This window comes from Salvia hispanica, chromosome 2 (assembly GCF_029641045.1).
Source record: "Salvia hispanica isolate PSC_SH4W2 chromosome 2, Shi_PSC_v1, whole genome shotgun sequence".
Classification (NCBI taxonomy): Eukaryota; Viridiplantae; Streptophyta; class Magnoliopsida; order Lamiales; family Lamiaceae; genus Salvia; species Salvia hispanica.
In genome coordinates this window covers 19,033,876-19,055,314 of record NC_142693.1, presented here as the reverse complement: position 1 = coordinate 19,055,314, position 21,439 = coordinate 19,033,876, and the positions used below count along the sequence as shown (strand labels likewise).

At 36.1% G+C, this 21,439-nt stretch overlaps 2 protein-coding genes across 2 annotated transcripts; one reads left to right on the top strand and one right to left on the bottom strand.

Annotated features, from left to right (window-relative positions):
* Positions 1 to 2,660: 2,660 nt before the first annotated feature.
* LOC125201764 (pentatricopeptide repeat-containing protein At5g66520-like) lies at positions 2,661 to 4,068 on the bottom strand. The gene has a single exon (XM_048100004.2). It carries the CDS (start codon positions 4,042 to 4,044, stop codon positions 2,785 to 2,787), a length of 1,260 nt encoding a protein of 419 aa, XP_047955961.1. The 5' UTR covers positions 4,045 to 4,068; the 3' UTR covers positions 2,661 to 2,784.
* Positions 4,069 to 11,232: 7,164 nt separating this feature from the next.
* On the top strand, positions 11,233 to 12,435 carry LOC125201671 (transcription factor MYB86-like). Its single transcript, XM_048099879.2, has 2 exons — positions 11,233 to 11,476; positions 11,565 to 12,435. Exons 1-2 carry the CDS (start codon positions 11,347 to 11,349, stop codon positions 12,293 to 12,295), a joined length of 861 nt encoding a protein of 286 aa, XP_047955836.2. The 5' UTR covers positions 11,233 to 11,346; the 3' UTR covers positions 12,296 to 12,435.
* Positions 12,436 to 21,439: the final 9,004 nt, after the last annotated feature.

Below are 21,439 nucleotides of genomic sequence, written 5' to 3'. Positions count from 1 at the left end.
GGACCATTTCCATATTCAAAAATCAAAATTACTCCATCCGTCAAATAATAGGCTCAGTTTGATTTGGCACGAGTAGCCTTTAGTTTGATTTGACGCGAGTTTTAAGAACTGTAATGGAAAATAAATAGAAAAAAAATAGTAGAATGTGAGTCCTACTTTTATATAATGTGTTGGAAATTGAAACTAAAAATATAACATCTCGCATCGGTGTCAAGAGAAAATTAAAACTAGTATATAAGTCTCATGGGCCCCTCCTATCACCAATTGGTTTTAGGATGGAACCCATGGATTTCTATCATGGTAGTTCTCTTATCTCTTGCATTGCCTACCCACGTGATGGAAGACCGATGTCCTTCCCCCCCCCCCCACGTGAGGGGGCGTGTTGAATTCTCTAAAAGTTCTGTCCCACATCGACTGGGTTCTCTTATCTCTTGCATTGCCCATCCACGTGATGGAAAACTGATGTCCTTTCCGGTCCACACATGAGGAGGCGTGTTGAATTCTCTAAAAATTCTGTCCCACATCGACTTGGTGAAGATCCAATCTAATCTATATAAGTGTGGATAACCCCTCCCCTTATAAGGCTCTCACATCGGTGTTAAGAGAAAACTGAAACTAATATATAAGTTCCATGGACCCCTCCTCCTATCACCAATTGGTTTTCTCCGGGTAGAGCACAGAAACAAGAAATCCGTTGATTAATCCGACGCCCAAGTGCTTGGGTCGGCAGTGATCTCCGGAAGAAGAGCTGAACGCGAGATTCGATCTCACCGATGAATAATAGAGTTCCTTGATACGCAACAAGGATGGCGAAAATAATAATTTCATTCATTCATTGATTGTGTAAAATGATAACTATATATCCTATTTATAATACTAGAGTACTACTCACCTAACTTATTGAATAAGAAAACAATACATGGAAAGATATGGTGAAACAAAAGATAACTAAATATCTAGAATACTACTCTCCGAACTTATTGAATAAGAAAACAATACATGGAAAGATATGGTGAAACAAAAGATAACTAAATACTATTGGGATTTCCTGAGATATGAGATCGTATCGATATAAAGTTAGCAAAACGTGGAGTTCATTTCCAAAAGTAGTAAATAAATAAATGGAACAATTTATAGATTAGACATGATATTATTCATTGAAGCATATACTCCCTCCGTCCCAGATAATTAGACCCAGTATTCCATTTCGGGCTGTCGTGGACCTCATATTCCACTAACTCATTCCTACTCACATTTTATTATAAAACTAATACTTTAAAAGTATGACCCACATCCCACCAATTTTTTCAACTCACTTTCCATTAGATTTCTTAAAACTCGTGCTGAGTCAAAAGTGTCCTAAATTATTTGGGACGGAGGGAGTATTTGATACGCGAAGAGTTTATCGATCAAATCCTTGCGAAAATTGATCCCAAAAATTGATGATAGAAATTGTAACTCGCTCAATATATAAAATAATGTTCTTTGATCTCACATTTTCGTTGTAGAACAATTCACGTGCGAATATAACATCATATGTATTTTCTCTCTCCCTCTCTAAGCTCTGTAGTCATCATCACTCCTCGTATCCTGCATAATTTATGCTGTCCAACTTTTGCTGGGCTCCACCTCTATTATTGCTAACGCTCTATGTCATGTTGCCACGTAAGTGATGTTACACCATTACCACCAGTACAAAGTTATTATCACTAGCATCCAAAACAGCTTTAATTTACTGTTCATAATGCTCAATATTTATGACCATATATACGCGGTGTCATCTACGGTAAATCATAATCCATCTCCTAATATATACACACATATATAATAAATGATATACATAATAAATGATGGTGGAGTTCATCACTCATGTATGTGTATGTATTAGAAGACAAATTAGGATTTGTCGTAGGTGATCCTTACCCTATATATGGGCTAAAAATACAGATTATAGTCTTGTACAAGATGGCTCAGCCCAATATCTCTCACTCTTTAGCATAATTTTGTTGCTGATATTGGGAGATGTTCCATTTTGAATGTAGAGATTCGCTTTGTGTTTCGTGGATTGCAACTGGCAATACACTTGTGCAGATGTCACACTTTTCTTTTTAGTTTATCACACAAAAAATATCACATTTCTCTTTATGGAAAAAGTTCTATTTCACGTTAATATAAATATAATATTTTCTCTCTTTACTCAACACACAAAATAACATTTCCTAAAATCTTGTGTCATTTTCCCAAATGTGTCATCTATTATGGAATGAAGAGAGTACTATCTATTAACGGTCGATTCATGGTGCAAAGGGCTTTCGACTCAGTTGTGGTTTGTCGTACGCACAAAGAATAAAATTTTGTTGATGATTTTTTTTATCGTATTATATGCCTATATTATCATAGAGGCGAGGATGTATTTCATAGTCAGTTTGTTCTGTATTCGGACTTTGCCTCTTTCCATTCCAAAAAATATACAAAGATATATATTGTGTAGATATTCATGAACTACTCTTGAATTTGGACTCGATTGTGGTTCGTCACATGCATATGGAAAGGAATTTTATTATTGATTTTTTTTCACATTTGCTTGCCTTGTATTCGGGCTTTGTCTACTTTTCAAGAGACATTCTTGATCTAGAGATTCCTTTGACTGGTCTCAATAGTTGACTCTTGAATTAATTTGCGTTGTATTTGGGCAAACTGCTTTGCCCGCTTTTCTTATAAAAAACAAAGATATTGTAGATGACATAATAAAGATAGTGACAAATATTTTGTAAAAAAAAGTTCTTAATTAATGAAGCTAGAAGCCCTAATCTTCCTCACATTGTGTGCAACCATCAACCTCCTTATCCCTTCCGCTTCACTCACTCTCCCACTTAACAAATATAACTGAGACAAAAGTGAGTAAACCCCTCCATCCTTATCCGGCCTTATCACACTCATCACCTCATCCACCACTCTATCAGCCACACTCATCTCCTTATGCAACATACACGACGACAAAAATGAGCCCCAAACGACCGCGTTCGCCTCGTACGGCATCGTTGCAATCACCTCGTACGCCTCTTGCAAATGCCCCTTCTTCCCATACAGATCCACCATGCATCCGTAGTGCTGAATTTTTGGCCGTTCGATCATCCTGAAACACCTCCGGCCCTCGTCGACCATCCCGGCCCGCACGCACGCCGTCAGGACGCCCGTGAACGTCACGTCGTTCGGCTCGACCCCGGATTCCCTCATCCGCTCGAACACGGCCAGGGCCTCCTGGCCGCGCCCGTGCTGGGCCGCGCCGCAGATGAGGGACGTCCACGCGACCACGCTGCGGCTGGCGTCCCTCATCGCGGCAAATACAGATGTGGCGCTAGTCAGAGCGCCGCATTTCGCATACATGTCGACCAACGAGGCGCCGAGCTCGGCGTTGAGGTCCCATTTGTTTTTCACAATGAATGTGTGGGTGGATTTGCCTAAGGGTAATCCGACGGAGCCGAGACGGCCGCAGGCGGAGAGGATCGGACCGAAGGTTAGCTCGTCGGGGGCGTGGGCGGTGGTCGTCATGAGGCGGAAGAGGGAGAGGCCGTCGCGGAGGAGGGAGTTGTGGATGTAGGCGGCGATCATGGAGGAATAAGAGGATTGGTTTCGGTGGGGCATTTCGTCGAACATGTGGCGGGCGGCTCTGATTTGGGCGCGGCGGGAGTGGGCGGTGATCATAATGTTCCAAGTGACGGGGCTGCGTTGGGGCATTTCGTCGAACAGGAGGCGGGCGTCGGGAAATTGGGCGGGGGCGTAGAGGGAGAGGAGGCAGGTGGCGATGTGGAGGTGGGCGGAGAAGCCGAGTTTGAGGAGGTGGGCGTGGAGGTGGCGGGTGTGGGGGAGGCTGGTGGAGGATTTGAGGGCGGAGAGGATGGAGAAGGAGTCGATGCGGGTGTAGAGTTGGAGGGGAGAGCAAGACTCCGCCGCCGTGTTTATAAAACTCGAATATAGTCGCCGTCGCTGGTGGCGGCAGAGCAGCCGCATCTCCACACTTAGGAGGCGTTCGCTTTTCTTCATATGAAAAGCTAAGAAATTAATCCTGGTCTCATTTGTAATGGTAGGGCCCACCTAAATGATTCTGTAAACCAGCGTTCGGTGTTCCAGAATTGTCTTTAGAGCATCCGCAATGGTTAATAGGCCAGCCATTCTCTCCTCTACCACGTCAGCAACACTAAAAAAACCACCTGCCACGTCAGATTTAGGTCAGCCATAGGCCAGCCGCAATAAAAACAATTCAAAATATGATTTAAAAAAAAAAAAAAAAAAACGAAAATCGGCGCTGGCCGATCGGGCCTCTGCAATGGCGGCTAGCCGATCAGCCAGCGGATCGGCTAGCGACGAGCGATCGGCCAGCCCACGCCGATGCGCTCGCGGATTTCGCGCTGGCCGATTGCAATGGTTCGGCTAGCCGATCGGCTAGCGCGACGAATCGGCTAGCCGGTCGCTAGCCGACCATTGCGGATGCTCTTAGTATTGGAAATATATAATTTATTTTCTTAATTAAAGATGGGGTGTTCTGACCTAAATACCCTTATTTCAATTTGCAAAATTAATGATGTCTGCAAAACCAAATAACAGTGTTCCCAAAGCTTTTGAACATAAAATTCTGCTTCTAATCGAGCATTGAGCGTCGTGACCCAAACAACATCCAAAATTGAGGGAGAAAAGATGTTAAATCAAACCCATCTTGAACAAGGACCCAAATTTCATACAATGAGATCTCAATTTCAATTAAAACCAACCCTCCCTTCCAAAAAATCCCAAATTTCAGATACTACTTCATATTCTTCAGCTATGACCCAAATTCTATAGTATGATACAAATAAAACCCTTTACTGACATGTATCTCAAAATCAAAGTAAGATACCTCCCTGCAAGCAAACCACCAGAATTCAACAATCCTCAAATCCCAACACACCCAAAATGCCACTCCCTCAATTTAAGTTTCAACTTCAAGTTCAGATTTTTATTCTCAAATCAGTGTAATGTCACGAATCAGTTAAACGTGGTCTGCGTCGAGGTGAGGATTCTACTAATCGACCACCAACACTCACCTCGCCGGGAAGAGATTGACGCAATTTGGTAATCCAGTCGTGCAAGGCGGAGAACAGGTTGCCTAGGGCTGAGAAATTACGCGATAGAGAGAAATTTAGGTAAAGTGAATATTGGGGAAGATTAAAAAATGAGGAGGGTGTAATTGTAATCTTGTGTGCAATTCTGGATGTTCATGGTACTACGAGAATTTAAAACCACCTCAACAACACGATTTGAAATTTTGACAATTCACAAAGGAATAGTGCGGGCCTGCTTATTTTCTAGGGCCATGTAGAATTTAATCAGATAAAGCGAACGTCAGAATTGGAACAGAAAAAGGCCCAAATCTGGCTATATCAGATACAGCGAACAGCTCCTTAGATAGCTGTTTTTCAAATTTAAATGATGATTTAAATAATGCTACATTTTTTACTACACACCATAAATTGATTAAATGGCGATGTCTGGTTAATAATGATAAAATAGTGCTACATTTTTTACTACACACCATAAAATGTTTAAATGGAGATGTCTGGTTAATAATGATAAAATAGTGCTACATTTTTTACTACATATTTTCTAGTTAAAATTAGAAGCGAAAGTATGGTTTCAAATCCCGCCACCTACTGGGAGACTTTTGGCCTTAGTCCGCAAATTCGGTCAAGCAATACTAGTCGAATTCAGCTAAAGACGGGTTTGGTACACCCGTGGTAAAAAAAAAAAAAAAAATTAGAAGTGAAATGATGGTTTGGTTGTACTTTTACAATCACTTCTCACGTGTCAAAGCGGAACTTGTACATCAATTATAATAGTCTAGTTTCAGTTCAAAATTTTTGAAATCACCGTCTAATCACTCATTTTTACTCAAAACATGAAAAATCGATTTTTAAACTGGAACCGAAACTGAAACTGAAACTGCCATTTCATTTATTGGATCGGATATAACCTTAATTGTTAGTTGAACAAGTATAAATTATGTCTTGAAGTGTGGATAGCATTTCTTTTTACATATTCATGGAATTTTGAAAATTCCAAATATTTCAAAATTAGAGAGGGAGGAATTTTCTGAATTAACCGAGCTCCTTCGTATACGATTGGAAGTCCATTGTTATAAAACATGAGCCCAATTCCATCAAGACCAAGAAAAGGCCCATCAAGAAATCTGGCTGGCCTGCCAATGCCATTGCTTTATTTGTTTATATACCAAGTATTAAATACATTTCTTATATTGCATAAAAGAGTTGTAATTAATTCAGTTACCTTACAATTTATATTTTTTTATTTCTCATGATTTTAAGGGTTACAATATTTTACCATTTGGTCATAAAAAAATTAAGGAATCTCTGCATAAATTAGAGAAATTAAAGAGATTTAAAAGACACTTTAAAGATATGCATATATAGAAAGATTGATCACCATACATACTTGATAAGATATTAATATTGAAAATTAATAGCGATTATAATTTTTTAGTGAAAAGTTTACTCAATTGCCAATACTTGAAGGGTGCAAAGTTAAATTTATACTGTAATACTCTATTCCATGAAATTTGGTAAAAGTATAATTTTAGAGGGGGTAAAATACAAATCCAGTGGAGTTTGAGAGAGGAGAGATTTCACATTTGGCTCAAAATGCAGGGTTTACCATCCAACTTTTTTCGCAATTAAAATCCAAAAATTCTTTTGTTTGTTTTAGTCTACCAAAATTAAAAATAATTAAACTAACAAATTGATGAAGTATTTGTTCAAGCAAAATAAAGTCCAATCATGCTATCAATTGTAGTTTCACTAATTAATAAGTTTCTCCTTAATTTAATCCTTAATTCCTCCTTCCGGAATACTTAAAATTGTCTATACATATTTTTGACTCTCCAAATATGATTTCCTGGCTCCGCCCCTGCTTTCGAAGATCCATCTAAGAGCCTCGTCGAAGATTATCTCGGTCGGTAAACTTCATTTTTTAGTGATCTACCATCCCAAGTAGCTAAAAATTACTTATGTGATTATTTGTTAATTTTAATTTGAATGTTTATAATTATACATGAAGTTGAAGTACAGACATGAATATTCTCCACAGCACTTTACCCCTTTCACCTTCCTTTCTCATTGACTACTACTCTTAATCCAGCTGTTACACTATTTTATCAGCCTCACACAATAACCTCGTCAATAATTAATGTTGTTGTTATCGCTAAATAACAAATTTTTAATTAATTACTTGTCCAAATTAACACCAATTTCCTCATGTCCCATTTTCCAACTTGTACAATTCACTCAAGAAACATACTTTGTTTAAAAATCTGAAACAGTAGTCCCTATCAATGCACACAATTTAATTATTTATTTCACTAATTGTCCTTATCTGATTGGATATGGCCACGTATATAATATTATTGCTAAAAGATTATAATTAATTATATGTATTACATAACTATCACACCTATAACTATTAACGGAAAAATTACTGTTTCAATTTATTTGGGAGAGTGAGAGAGATATTTAGTTGGTGATGATGAGAGGGCAAATTAACAAACTGAGAGAGAAGGGGAAATTCCTTATCATCATATCATTATTCATGAAAATGTGACAAGTAATTATTCAAAAATTAATGTATTGGATTGCATATTATAACTCCCTGAAAAAATAATTTTAATAAGTAGAGGGAGATGATTGCAAACTTGTCGGCAAAATTTTATTAATCAGTTAATCATTTTAATTAATGTGAGTGGAGATTAATTTAAAGTAGGGCCCATCCCAATTTTACCTTCGTACTCGATCATCATGTATAACACTATAACTTTTCCCTTCAAAAATAGAAAAATGGATGGGTGACAAAAAAACATACTCCCCCTGTCCTCAAAGATTATGATCAATAGGTTCGCCACGAGTTTTAATAAATAAGAGAAGTAGGAGAGAGAGAAAATTAAAGTAGTGGAAATAATGTTAGTGGAGAGTGAGGTCCATATTATTATAATGGTATAAAATGTTAATGGTAAATGGTATAAGATGTAAATAAAATGATGTGTAGAGGTTTTATGTTTTCAAAATTAGAAAGTTCGTACTTTTCAGGTACGGACGGAAAAGAAAATAGTTCATACTCTTTGGGGACGAATGAAGTACAATAATAAAATTTTGTAATAATATCGAAAAATGGAATACACAATATTTCTCTTTCGTTATATTGGCTTTTTTCCCTTGCTTTTAAGGTGTTCTGGATTTTTGTTAAAAATATAATCAAATTTTGAGGAAAATATAATCAAACAACATAAAAATGAAGCTATCATAGGAATCAATTTGAGTTTATATCACTTCTTTTTCTCACTCTAACACACAAGTTTTTGTTACACTAAAGGTTGTACTAAGTATTTCTCAATCTTTGGCTTGAGCCCTTTTTTTTTCTAATCGAATGAGTGCTTAAAAATTTATGAAGCAACACAAGACAACTTAGACAAGAAAGCCTTCTAAATTCATGTTTTTTACCCAACACGGCAAATCTACCCCCCACCTTATATACACATTGATAAAATGGAATAATCACATTATTTGCTCTCATTATCTATGTTTGATTATTTTGAATAAAACAAATTCATACACACAATGCCAACTGCACATGATTTTACTTGTCAAGAATAATAAAGACTTAATGGAGGAAGACTTTTCTTCAAATTAATTATTCGAAGTTTTAATTGTAGTAAATGGATATTTATAAATTAGATCATGGATAGCACTTGATAATTGATATAGAGTTAAGTAATTAATGATGGTGGGAGTAAAATCAATCAATCAATTGTTATCACATAAATTTTGGGGAAAAGTAGCGGAAGTGAACATATATATAATAAAGGGTACTTGTGATAAAATATTTTTAGAGGCACGTTGCTTTATCACTTGATTTCCTCAATTGAAAAGATGTTTTAAATCTAGGGAGGCAAAAAGATAAAAGGGCAACTAAAAATCATTAGATGGGGCTACACCTCATTATCGATTTTGATTCATTCTCACATGCTATATCTTTCCTTGGTTGACATTCAAATAAAACAAATAAATATTTTACATATGTAATAAAAGAAAATAGAAACCATTATATAAGTTTCATACTACTACTTATCACCACTATTTAGCTTTTAGACGGGACTCTATACATTTCGATCATGGTATGAGAATGGGCAATTGAAACCGAGTTAAATTTTATTTGACCTAAGAACATATTTGGGGTGAAATAAAGAAAATGATTAACCTAATAATATATCCAATCTTCAAATTTGTTCTAGATTAATGAATGACTAGTCCAAACTGATCAGAAAAAAATAACCCCTCTAAGATAGCACATTGAAGAGTATACTAGCACGGAACAAACAAATATTCACATCGGTAGCTGTAACTGACTGACCCAACAATATACTATCTAATTCGAAACAGAAAACATACTAACTCAACAGTATATTAGGACTTCAAATCTGGTTCAGAGATTATGATCTAGTTTAATGGAGGGCTAGTCCAAATCCAAGTCCTTCAAAATGCACCTTGAAGGGTCTAAGGTAAGATGCAATTGTTGGCAAATGAAACAGATATATATCTCATCTTGATATAACTAGGGTGAATTGATACAACTAGGGTGAATTGATACAAAAAAGTTCAAGTCCTCAAAGATGCGCTTTCAAGGATGTTACTAGAGGTAAGAGACAAATGAAACAGATATGTATCTCACGTCGATATAAAAAATGAATTGAAACTTTTATATAAGTCTCATAAAACTACTCTGCTTATAAATCACTAACACTTTATACTATCTTTATCACTACCACTTTATATATACTATCAATTTATTACATCCCAAATGTTTTTGTTTTGTTGTTGTATCTTTCTCTCTCTGCCGCCGGGGATATATGCATAGGTGGTGGGGGCTTAGAGAGGAGGCAGCTAGAAAGAAGCTGAGGAGGCTAATTCACTTTGTGGGAAGATTCCTATATTTGTTGAATTTGTATCAAGGCAAATGATGAAGCATCGTTCATCTAAATCATTTGGTCTTCCCCTAAATGCACATCTCATCATTCATTCCTCTATTACTATACCCTTAATTTCCTCTTTTGATTGTGTTTATATATTTTATGTACTAATCATTTTGCATTCCCTAGTCTTCAAACTAAAAATCAATTACAAAACCACATACATACATAAACAAATCTTGCCAATTTCATGCGCGCGAGCCAAGTATTAAATATATTAACTTTGCCTATTTTTGCCCATAACTTTAAAGTTTAGTGGGAAAAAAACATGGAAATTGAATTTACAATAATATATTGTTGAAGTTCTTTAACTAAAGGGCGTTGTTTTATATAAATAGACGATATCGTTTAACTCGACGGCGATGGTGTCCACATATAATTTTTCGACTAACATACTACATATAATTTCACACATTTTTTCATTGTGATAATTGCGTACAAATCTAAAATGATTTTACCAACTAAAATTTTAATATTATGGAAAAAACCATATTTAACCAAAATTCATAAATTACGCAACATACCATAACTTAACCAAAATTCATGATTTTTCCATCAATTTAACCTTTCTATCAATAAGTTGAAATAATATATATTGCTCGTCACTCGATTAATCTTCATAATATTGTATGTACTTGACAAATAGAGGGAGGAGGAAGTGATTCATAATTCATAACATTAATAATTATAAAGTATCAAATTATAATAGTGTAATTGGCTTACCATACTTTTAACGTGGATGTGGTCAATGAAATAATAAGTAATTATAGAGCTAAAGAAAAACCAAAAAGTTATCTTGTCACTTTACATGTTTCTAAATATAATATTTATTTATCACAAGAAAACTGTCTACTGAAAGGTACATGTATATGTGTGTGTGAAATTAATAAGAAGATTAAACATGGAAGAGTAGTGGTGGTGAAGCTTAGAAGAAAACTTGTAAATATTAATGAGTGAAGCTTAAGTTTAAATAATTTGATATATTTATCTATCTCTACAGAATTATTTTCCCTTGCTGTCTCTTGCTATTGCCTTAAATATTAAATCATGCTTGCATATTTATTATATTAACTTATACTATTTCGTACACTTTACCAACAAAAAATATGTATAGCATAGCCAAAACTAGGGGAAACACTCTTATTTGAGAAAAAAAGAGGGTTTCTTTCAAATTTTCTTTTAAAGTAGTATGTGATGATTAGTGAAGAAAATTAATTAATTGCTGATTAGTATAAATAGATGGTGCAGTTGTGAATAATCAAGGTGATTAAGGGAGAGAGATGGGACACCATTGCTGCAGCAAACAGAAGGTGAAGAGAGGGCTTTGGTCTCCCGAAGAAGACGAAAAGCTCATCCGACACATCACTAGCTACGGCCACGGCTGCTGGAGTTCCGTCCCTAAACTCGCCGGTAATAATCAAATGAAAATTCATGATTTTAGCGACCAGTTGCTCTGTATATGTTAAAAAATATTTAATTTTCCCAATTTTCTAATTAGGGTTGCAAAGGTGTGGGAAGAGTTGTAGATTGAGATGGATAAACTATCTGCGGCCGGATTTGAAGAGGGGGTCGTTCAACGAGCATGAGGAGAGGACGATCATCGACGTCCACCGGATTCTGGGGAACCGGTGGGCGCAGATCGCGAAGCACCTGCCTGGAAGGACGGACAACGAGGTCAAGAACTTCTGGAACTCATGCATCAAGAAGAAGCTCATAGCTCAGGGTTTGGATCCCAACACACACAATCTACTTTCTCTCTCCTCCTCCTCTACTAATAATAAAAGAGGCCTCAATTCCACCTCAGCATCCCACCAACAGCCTTTCACTGTTGACACCACGGCCGCAGCTGCGGCCGTGGCTCCCATCATCAATGCCACGTCATCGTTACACGACCAGTTCAGCGTTCTGAACGAGAGCAGCTGCATTGACTGGGCTGTGGTGACGCAGCAATTGGCAGCACTGGGACAGGAATCTGAGCAGCAGCAGCAGCAACAACAACGACAACAACAGCATGAGGTGGCGGCGGCGGCGTGTGTCTACAATTACAAGGTGGATGATGACGAGGACGAGGTTGTACTAAGCTCAAGTGGTGGTGAGCAGCTGCAGCAGGATCTGTTTGACGCCACGTGTCACTTCGATTTTCCGTTTCTGGATTCAGCATTTATAGCTCCCCAAAATTTTAACCCTATGGTTATGGATGATGCTCTTGCTTGGGACATCGTCAATTGATTCATTCAAGTTTCCCATTTGTTGTTATGGAATTTAAGGACTATTGATTAGTCGGGCGAGGGAACACAAAAATTTATTCTGGTAGGGGCTATATATTTTAAAATTGGATATTGGAATTTCGAGTCAGTAAATTTTCTATATTCATCGTGTGACAAGTACTTTGACACAATAAAAAAATAAGTACAAGTGTTCATGTCCACCACTGGCTCGCGACATCTCACATCTTTGTATGGGATTTTACTCCGACGGCAGAGCAGAATCGGCATTTTTTGAACAACATTCGTTTGGTACGTACGAGCTATACGTTCTAAAATTTGCTGTTAGAATTTTGAAACAGTAATTTTCATGAATTTTATTGCAAACTACGATTCAAACAAAATATCAAATTATTCGAAAATGTTATAAGAATAGAAAAAGAATTTTTCCATGTTCGCAATTGTCTCGCGGCGTCTATGCATAGACGACAAGGAAATGTGGAAATGTTGGAAAAGGTTCATTCATTCAACTTTTCTTTTAGAAAAGTCTTAAACCCAAATTTGGGGACTAAGAACTTTTCTACTTATAGGTTAAAATGACTATTATATCCTACGGTTAATTTCTCTACATGGTGATTATCACTTTAAATTCCAAAAATATTTTGATTTATTGAAATTATTATGTCACGCCTACCTCATTGCCAACGTGTCAACAATACTCACTTGTTGTCAAATAATGGTCGAAAAATGGAGTAATTATTATCACTTGTGTTCCTCAGTCATCTATATATTACTCCCTCCGTCCCGTATAATTCGGATTACTTTGATCGGGCACGAGTTTTAAGAATTGTAATGAAAAGTGAGTTGAAAAAGTTAGTGGAATGTGAGTCCTACCTTTATATATTAGTTTTATAATAAAATGTGAGTAGGGATGAGTTAGTGGAATATGAGATCCACTACCAAAAATGGTAAAAGTGAAATGAGACAAATTATATGGGACGGACCGAAATGAAAAACTGGGACGAATTATCCAGGACGGAGGGAGTATCAACTTACGTTCTCCTAATAATTTTAACTACCTTCATTTTCTCATTTTCACATTGCGTGAAAAAATTATTAGCGTGTGGGTCTTTTAAGAGACAAAAATAATTTTATATGGATGCTAGTATTATTTATCCGTCCATGAAAATATAGATTTTACGGTGGATGACCTGGATTTTAATATAAAATTAATAAAATAAAATATATATATATATATATATATAAAATAATTAGAATATTGTTAGTTTAAAATGTAACTCACTTAATCAAAGAAATAACTTTCCATTAAGAGAATATATTGGCTAACTAAATTATACTAGTAATTGTCTATTTTCTTTCATTGACCGACGCAAAATTAAATATAAAAATATAATAAAATAATAAGTATACATATAGTACATGCTGACCCAATATGACCCAATAAGTCGTGTTAATATCTAGGAGCCCAAATAAATTAACAATAATTGACAAAAAAATTTATAAGTCCTCCTTCCCTTGCTTCAGTGTCATGACTCATGACCATCACTACACATATTCGAATCATATCTTTATGCAACTCGTTTGCATCGTTTCATGTTGTTATAATGTGTTTTTGAGTTCGTATTGTTATTGTGTAATATCAAAATACAAATACGGTAGTGTTGCCAATGGCGAAGTCAGAATTTTAGAGTTGGGCCTAATTTACTCTTTTTGGCTGTGAGATGTTTTTTTCTTTGGTTGTCGCCAAAAATTGATGCAACCTAAGTAGGGACTTCGAGAAAGATGGATAATATATGCAAATAACTTTAAAATTGAAATTACTAATAATATTTATAAGATACAATTATGGATCTCTTAGAATTCTATAGAGCAAAAACTAAGAATAAAACTAAATAAAAGGAACTTTGTGAGCTAAAACAAACAAAATACTATATAAGAACACTAAATCTGATAGGAAAAAGGGTAGAGCCCACTCAACCATCTGCGCTAGGCATCCACATTTGTATTATTGATATAAGTATATACTTCATCTGTCCCATTAGAAATGAAACGTTTTCCTATTCGATTTGTTTCATTAAAAATGAAACGTTTCTAAAAATGGAAACACTAATCTCTCTACTTTTTCTTCTCTCTTACTTTACTCTCTCTTCATTAACTCACAAAACAACACTACATAAAATTTTGTGCCGAAAAGCAAATGTTTCATATTTATTGGGACGGGAGAGTATAATATAGTAAATACTGAAATAGGTGAGGGGACCATGGGGCCCCCTGGCCCTCATGTGGCTTCGCCAATGAGTGTTGCCATTCGTATCATATGCGGATCATGTTTGTGTTTGAACATAGCAAATCGAGTTCATGTTCGGAATGATCGTTTCATTAACAAATCGTGTTTGATTTTTACATTAAAGAGTCATGTAGTTATTAGATCAATCAATTAGAGCATGAATAACGCTACTGGGCCGGGCCGCAACTCGCGAGTCCCGGCCCGTGTTTAGCTTTGGACGACGATGCGGCTCGGCCCAGGCCGGTCCCGAGGACGCAGTTGCGTCCCGGGGCCTCTCCCTCCGTCACGTCCAGGCCGGCGATATGCGTGCCCGGGCCGCATCGGTTGCGGCCCGTCCCGGCGTTATTTGCGTTCGGGCCGGGCCGCAAGTCCCCTCCGATTTTTTTTTTTTTAATTCGAAAATTAATATATAAATATCACTCTTCCATCCATTTTCAAATCACTTCAACTTCATTCCCTCTCACTCACCATAAAATTCGAAAAATGAATCCTCGGCGTGAAGGCCAACGAGCAATCGAAGCTCAAATGGCTCGAATGTTAGAGACGGTGATGCCCGCAATCCAAGAAGAAATCAACAACGAGGTGGAACGCTATCAAGCTGCTATCCAAGCGTGGAACGAGCAACACGACCGGGTACCGCGTACTCGGATGTATATCTACCGAGACCGTGAACAAGCTGGTTTGCGGCTTTTCATGGATTATTTCTCTGCAGATCCTCGATGGAGTGATCAGATGTTCCGTCGCTGGTTCCGGATGCGGAGGAATGTGTTCTTGCGCATTGTCAACGCAGTTGTGGCTCGTGACGCGTACTTTATGCAAACCTTCGATGCTGTCGGGCGGCAAAGTATATCGACTTTACAGAAATGCACATCCGCCCTCCGCCAACTCGCTTACGAAACAGCTGCAGATATGTTTGATGAGTACCTCCATGTGAGCGAGCATGCTGGACGTGCTTGCCTAGCCAAATTCTGTCGGGCAGTGATCGAAGCATTCAAGGACACATACTTGAGAAAGCCAACGTCCGACGATGTTCGCAGATTGGTGCGAATGCACGAGGAGAGGCACGGCTTCCCGGGGATGCTGGGCAGCATCGACTGTATGCACTGGCCGTGGAAGAATTGTCCAATGGCTTGGAGAGGAGCATTCACTAGCGGGCACAAGGGCTCGCATCCAACGATTGTGTTGGAGGCCGTTGCCGACCAACGGTTGTGGATTTGGCATGCCTACTTTGGAGTCGCTGGGTCGAACAACGACCTCAATGTGTTGAACGGGTCTCCATTGTTCAACGACTTGTGTGCCGGGCGAGCGCCTACCGTAGAGTTCACGGCCAACCACCGTCGGTACACTATGGGGTACTATCTGGCAGACGGGATCTACCCTATATGGCCCGTGTTCGTGAAGACCATCACATGTCCGACTACGGATAGGAGGAAGTTGTTTGCCAAAAAGCAAGAGGCGGCTCGGAAAGATGTGGAGCGCGCATTTGGAGTTCTCCAATCACGTTGGGCTATAGTGAAGGGACCGGCCCGTGGTTGACACCGTCCGCTAATCGCTGACATCATGTATGCATGTATCATAATGCATAACATGATCGTTGAGGACGAGGGAGACAACGCCACTGACTGGAGCGACGATCCGCTCGTCAGCGCCAGCAGTAGCTACACTGTCACCGATCCGATCGTGCAAGGTGTTCCTCCCGACGTGCGCAATGTCATGGCCCGTTCAGCGGCAATGCGCCAAGAAGATCAACACACACGCCTCCAAGCGGATCTAATTGAAGAAATTTGGAACCGCAATTGACTTATGTTTTAAAAAAAAAATATTTGAATTTTTAAATTTCAATGTTGTAATTTTCTATTTTCCGACTGAACAATGAATTTTCTCGGTTTTAATTGTTCAACGTATTCTATTTTACGATTAAAATATGTTGTGAATAGTGCAGATGAATAGTTGTGGCCTGAGTTGTGGCTCGAGTTGTGGCCTGCGGTGTTAGATGAGTTGTGGCCTGGAACCCCTAATTTGAGGGAATGATGACGTGGAGGGGACTTGCGGCCCAAATCCGGGCCAGGGTTATTCATGCTCTTATCAACTCAACCCGCATGAAATTGTCAACCCTATTACACCTCCATTCCTAAAAAATGATGGAAAAAAAAGAAGAACAAAGAACGAATTAGAAATATAGTCGATTTGACTTCTATAAATCCCAAATAATTAATGAATTAAAAAAATCGAATATCACCATAATTCCTAATTTATTGACGAAGAGTGAAGTAGAAAGAGCCAATTATTATTATTATTATTATTATTATTATTATTATTATTATTATTATTATTATTATCTATAAATATATAAAGCCACAGTTTTTTCTCTCCCATTTTGGCGCCCACTTTAATGAAATTTTTTCTAATCATATGTTAAAATATTAGAAACCATCTTCATACATACTTGAAACATACTGTACATCCGTAAGATTGTGCTTCTATAACAAAAAGCTTCTGCAACTCTCAAAAAAGAGTTTTAAAGAGTGCAGCCACCTTTATGACCAAGAGGTAAAACAATTAACTTCAAAATTAACTACTTTATATGTTCAAATCAAGAGTTAATCGGTGTATCTTTGGTACTAAAGCTGATTAAATTATCAATCAATCATAGAAATCAAATCAGTTTGCAAATAGAGCCAAAAATCAAAATCTCAAACTCAAAATAGCCGGAAGATTTTAGGGGGAATTAATGATGCAAATTGATCTATAAATACTGGTTGCAGTTATACCAATACATCTTCATCTCTTTCTACCAATTTATCTTCATCTCTTTCTACCACATAATTTTATAACATTTCAGGGGGAATAGAAGAGCATAAGAAGAAAGATCTGAAGCATTAAAAAAGCGAGAAGAGAGTGGAGAAGTATGAAACTGGATGTTGTGTCTCCCTGCAATGTAAGTGCATAGTTGAGTTTATAAATCTGAGAGTGAAGATCTGAAGCAATACAAGTGCATAGTTCAGTTTATAACAGTTTACATATCTTGAATTTTACTAAAAATTTCCACTTCTTGCAGTGGGTTAGGTTTGCCTCATTCTTATGAATTAAATGGACAATTCGTGGTTTTCTACATTGCAGGGAAGAGAGACATTTAATAAGAAGAATGAGGCGGTGCAGAGAGTTGGCTGAAAGTTTAGATTATATGTGTATTTAAATGGGCTGAAGTAGATATCGAGCCTTTGTGTATTTTTAATTTTAATTTTTAATGGGCCAGATACCTTCTCCAAGTCTATCCCTTCCAAATTTTGCATTTGATTTTATGCTTTAGTTCTTGATTTTCCTTTAACATCTTCTTTTTAACAAGAAGTAGAACCAAATTCACCTAAAGAAAGTTTAGATTCAACATGCGACGTGGGAATACAAACATCCAATAAGCATAACAATCTTCCCTACACATGCATGAATATAAAGTACAAAAAAATCAATTAGGATAAACAAGTTTCAACATATCCCCAAAATTCTTGGCACCTTAAATCATTCAACCTAGGTGAGTAAGTATCATTACATAACTCATCAATTCATACTTAAAAGGTGAAAAAGGCAAAGTAAAAACTACTAATTCTTACCTTTATTAATAAATCATTTCGAATAATAACGTATGATTCCTAATCTTTATGTTGACTATGATGGAGAAATCTTTAAGGGAAAAAGTATGGAGGAAGGGAATGGGAAGATGTAATGTCGAGAGTGGAGGTATCTGCAGCGGCGTAGGGTGGCCAAACACGCCGTATTCCGATGAGAAAGGGGAGAAGCCGAGAATGATCTTGGGAGAATAAGGGATTTTTCACCCTTTTGTTTTTCTTTTTCTCACTTTGGTAAACGGAAAACCAAAGCAGGAAGTTGAAATTACACTTTTTTATTTATTTTTCTTATTTTATTTTATACTACTTCCAAATTTCACCATATGTAGACTAGGTGTCAAAAATGAAGAGATTTGGTGTCTATTTTCTATTTCATTTTTTTTCACATTGTATATATGGCATAATCTTTGCATTTTGAATTTTATGTATTTATTAATATAACCCATACGGAGTCGTAGTATTTTAGAATCTTATCAATCTCTTCTCTAGGCAGACGGCAGTAAATCTGATTTTTGGGTATAGAAAATACTGGTTTGATTGTTGAACTTGAATTTCCTAAAGATCCTGCATTTAAACTAAGTATATTTTTGGACTTCCAAACAATATGTGTATAATTACTCAAATTCTAATAAAAGAATGAGCAATCTTAATTGTTGCATTGATAAAGATGCACCGAAAGGAGTGTATTAAGCTCCTCGCAACTCTTTGGTGTTAAACTTCAAACATATCACAACCCTTGGATCCTTGGATTGGATGGTTGTGATAAGTCACATTATTATACTAAATATCTACATTATTAGTTGGTGTACATTTTAGGATGAAACTCTACCTTATTAGACTATAATGCTACATTATCAGTCGGTGTACATTATTACAATGAAAATCTACATTATTAAATAACACGTGACATTAATCTAACCGTTAGATGACAAAATCGTGGGGCTGAGATTCAGTTGAATGTTTGAACAATATTTACATGTTGAACTTGCATACATCCCTACACCGAAAAACACAAATGAAGGCAAACGTCATTGTGTCTGTGCTTCTATTATGTCGGAGAGAATGGTAAGAAAAATATTAAAGTTATGATATAACTGAATATTTAAAATATGTATAATTGACCAAAATTTGGAAATATTCCATAATTTGTGACAAAATTTATCTTCTTTTATGAGCATATGCATACAAGGGTACACTATGGTGCCACCATAGATAGGATAACACCATACCACCAATATAGTCCGTTAGATCTCATTTATGGACGCCTAAGATTAAGTTTCGTGAACAGTTGACGGGTTGCAGTCTACTGTATTAGATATTGCAGTTTACTGTATTATATATTGCAGTCGTGGTAAAGTGCAATATTGTTGTGGTAAGACTGCAATATTCAATGAATAACATTGTAATCTGGTAACGTAAAATTAGAAATTTCCTATTTTACCACTCCGTGTTTTTACACGTGGCAGCATGACAAGCACACGATTTTCAGATCCAATGGCCTAAAATGGTGGTATGGTGTTATAATAAAGAGGGTTGTCATCTTAATACATCTCTATGCATATATATTCAAATATCGCGCCACATTAGACTTGAACATGAAAATTTTAACCTTAGACATTATCATTCTATCGGTTGGTCAACTGACACACACTATTTACCATGATTTTGTGAAATAAATTTGGATTTTCCTTTGTATATTTTCCTTGGTGTTTAATTGCACACTTAAGATTTTAATTGTTGGACTGCTCAAGAATAACAATAGGTGTCCTGTGAGAATTTATTTAATAAATTTTATAAATGTTAGATTATAAATCATCACCCACATAGTACATGGAAAGCGAAATTTAATTTATTTTTTGTAGCCGGCAAGTGGATCCATTGAAAGTCCTATCGTGGTGAACATAATTTATGTATTTGAATGAGAGTAATTTTGTTTCGCCAATTTTAAATTGAGATGGAGGCATTTTTAATCACTCTTTCTTTTGAATATCAACAATTTTTTTAATGCCGACAAAAATGCCACATTTTCATGAAAGATTTTTATAACACAAATTTCATATGTTGAAATATAAGTTAGTTAACTTTATGCAATTGAAAATGCATACATGTATATAAGTGTTAATAGTTAAGTATTTTTTTTAGATGTGGATGAATCTGCTAAAAGTAATCCTTCTTATATGTGATGTTGTTCGTGGTGAACAAAATTCATAGTTATGGAATGAGAGTAATTTCGTTTCGTCAATTTTGAATCGAGATGGAGGTGTTTTTTATCACTATTTGTTTTGAATACCATTAATTTTGTAAATACATATTCAAAGGCCATTTTATAATGATAGACTTTTTCCTTAATCGTTTTTTATGTATTGTCATAATTTTTTGTGGTATAAAATTTACAAAAAATCATCGTTTGGCTCAAAAATCTTAAACATATTTTGATTTATTCTATGTTATTTTATTTTTTATTTTATTTATATTTATAATTTTTATCATCTGATTCAAGGTTATTATTCAAATTTCAATAACAACAATTTTCTTTGGGTATGCAATGACCATTAACAAAATTCAAGTTCAATCTCTCTCTCTCTCTCATGTTGGATTATTTTTTTTAAATGTCAGTCTTCAGTCATATACAGTTGTATATGTTGTATCCAGAGTCACAAGTGGTAAAGGTTTGAAGCTTTAGTTTGTGGGCATGATGCAATAGTAGGGGTGATTCTACCGTTAATGTTGTTTTCAAAATTTATGAACTACTGATTTTTTGTTGTTTTTCTAATATTTTTTTTCTTATTTATGAATATCTATTTTGTGTTGATCAAAACTATTGAACTATTTATTTAATTAATATGCTATTTTTCTCCTCGATCCTTAGTCGCACATTTTTCTTTAATTGTATATCTTATTCTAACGAACTCATACTATTTGATCCTTAGTCGCACATCTCTTCATTATAATTGTTTTATTTTATTTTACTCTACACATATTAGAATATAAAATTGTATAAAATCTTTTGCCGAATATGAAATATTTCATATAGAGTGAGTTGAGAAAAGTTCATTCTTTTTTGTTATTATTCATAATAATTTTAATTATTTATTGTGTTATCAATGTTTTATTGTAATTAACACATATTTTAACTATAAACATCATTATATTCTCTTTATCTTCTTTTTAAAATCCACTTACTTATCTTAATTATTTGAAAATCTTATATCCCGTGCATAGCACGGGTGATAACACT